At 49.4% G+C, this 2516-nt stretch overlaps 1 protein-coding gene across 1 annotated transcript in view; it reads left to right on the forward strand.

Moving 5' to 3' along the window:
• Positions 1-2516, forward strand: part of LOC106811518 — a 77546-nt gene that overhangs the window by 13422 nt on the left and 61608 nt on the right. Inside the window, exon 5 of the mRNA XM_014815180.1 lies at positions 579-671. Within this exon, the coding sequence (XP_014670666.1) occupies positions 579-671 (93 nt within the window). The remainder of the gene's footprint in view (positions 1-578; positions 672-2516) is intronic.

Consider the following 2516-nt stretch of genomic DNA (forward strand, 5'->3'; position numbering starts at 1 on the left):
CAAGAACACAGAGAGCGAAAGCGAGAGCGAGAGCGAGAGAGAGTCGCTCGTGGTCACCACCGTGTGTGCGGGTTAGAGTACCGGTACAACCCTGTCTGACCTTACGACTTTACCGTGTAGTGAGTGCGGGCACGTCCCGCCCCGTGGTGGACAGTGATTAGTGAGTGGAACAGTAGCTTGCGGCTACCGAGAGGCATATAATATACGTGATAACAACCAACGCGCGAGTGTAGCGCACGTGAACGCGTGCGTCGAGCGCGTGCCGCTACACACGCATGCGCGCGCGCGCCTGTCGTTATAATTATTCGCAAGAACAGAAGCTGCCGGTGCAGCAGCAGCTGATAGCGCTACCGTGAGTCCAGGTTTCACTAAGCGATCTCACTGCATTTTTTTTAAATATTAGTGTGAAATTACGAGCTGTCTATGCCGCTGTGGCGTGATAGGGGGTGGTTGTGTCGTGTGTTCGGGAGGAAGGGGTTACCATCAGAAGTGTCATAATATAGATATATATTATTACACTCCTAATACCATCAGGTCACTTGTGTTTCTGTGTGTAATTGTGTTGTTTTCTCATGCAGGCCAATATCAGCAACGCTGTATACCAGGTGCTGGTTCTTGCGAAACCGGAGAAATGTCACGACAGGCCGACCGTGTGGAAGAATCACTTACAGGTAAATAGTATAGTACGCGGGTGTAATTTTCTTCCACCTGCCCCGAATTCGTGAGGAGGTGAGGAAAGATGAACGTGCGTGCGTGCGTGTGTGTGCGTGTGTGTGTGTGTGTGCGTGCGTGTGCGTGCGTGTGTGTGTGTGTGGAGGGGGCGTGTGTTTGTGTGTACGCGCATGTCCGTTAGCGTGCGTGTACGCGTGTTCCCAAGAGCATTTCCTGATTCGAAGCCGGCTACTCTGTGAGACGGCCCAGCTACTACACCATTTTATGTTACGTGGCAACGAAGACAGATAGGTATTAGGCGGGACTCAAGCTGTGCATATAAGTTAAACGTGACTGCTGTAGGCGTGGTAGTTGCATGCCTGAATACATTCGCAGAATATGCCTTTTAGCCGATATGTAATTATTTGCGATGTCGTCTTTTAATATGACTGTCAAGCCTTTCGGTGGAAAAACCTGGCTCACCGAGTCGCCCACGCCCATCTGCCACGCCCAAACACATACCCATGCTTGTTCGCACACGCACGCCCGTACATACACGCACGCACCCACGCACAAACGCATGTGCATGCTGCACACGCCCAAGCAAGCACACGCTTGCACATCTTTACACACTTCATGCCCGCACGTGCACGCATGCGCCCACGCACGAACGCACGTACAACTACAAGCATACGCCCAAGCGTGTTCACAAATCCACACCCGTTGATTCGCAGGATCGCATGTTCATACAGTATGTAGTATTACCAGGAGTCTGTTATTTTTGTACATCAGAAGTAGATAATAGTTAATTAGGGGGGGGGGATATAGGGGGGGGGGTGGCGTAGATAGTAGCTACTTCTGATGTACATATATCGCATGCACTCGCACATACACGCATACACGCGCGCGCGCACACACCACACCACGCATCTTGTAATATATAATCACAGGGACACGTACACATGCACACATGCACGCATACACCACATGCGTCTTGTAACATACGATCACGGGCGCAAACACGCGCGCGCATACACGTACACACACATACATACACACACACACACACGCACACGCACACGCACCTTGTCACATCATGTGACAACACTCGAACGCATTCTTGTTCTGGTGCAATGTCCTCGCGAGGGTGACTACGGGTTTATGCTCAACGGTGACACCTCCCACCGCACTATCGCATAGCTTAGTCATGTAATGTTCGTTGTATCCCTTTTTCCGGGTTTTTGTAACAACACTCACTGTCACAGGTACACAGTGCACACACATTCCCGCCCGTTATAGGTCCACTCCTGATCAGCACGGCTACATACATCTTTGCAGGTCTGACACACTTGCGTGTACTTTAGCGATGGTGATTGGCAGCCGGCGCGAGCTTAACGTTAAAGCTGCTAATGTCTCATTAAAACTGACGCTCGTTATTATGTTCGTTAGTTCAACAGATGTTCACCTGCTGTCCTCCATGCCGGCTTAATTTCGCAGGTGGCGGTGTGACAGGTGATTTCGTATGTGTTCGAGGGATATATATCTATATCTATATCTATATCTATATATATATATATCTATATATGTGTTATATATATATATATATGTGTTATATATATATATATATATATATTAATATATATATATATATTGCAAAATGATAATTGTATCCCCCGCGACGAAGTCGGCGGGGATACTATGGGACATGTCTGTACAGCCGCCGCTGCCCCCGCCGCCGCCGCTCGGTCCGCCGCAGAGATTTTCCCTTCCGCTCTATAACGCAACCCTCAATTGACCTAGCGTGACCAAACTTGGTCTACTTACACATCTTGGGGAGAAGGTGGGCAGCGTACCAAAACCAGGTC

The sequence above is a fragment of the Priapulus caudatus genome, unplaced genomic scaffold (assembly GCF_000485595.1).
Source record: "Priapulus caudatus unplaced genomic scaffold, Priapulus_caudatus-5.0.1 Scaffold19, whole genome shotgun sequence".
Lineage (NCBI taxonomy): Eukaryota > Metazoa > Priapulida > Priapulimorpha > Priapulimorphida > Priapulidae > Priapulus > Priapulus caudatus.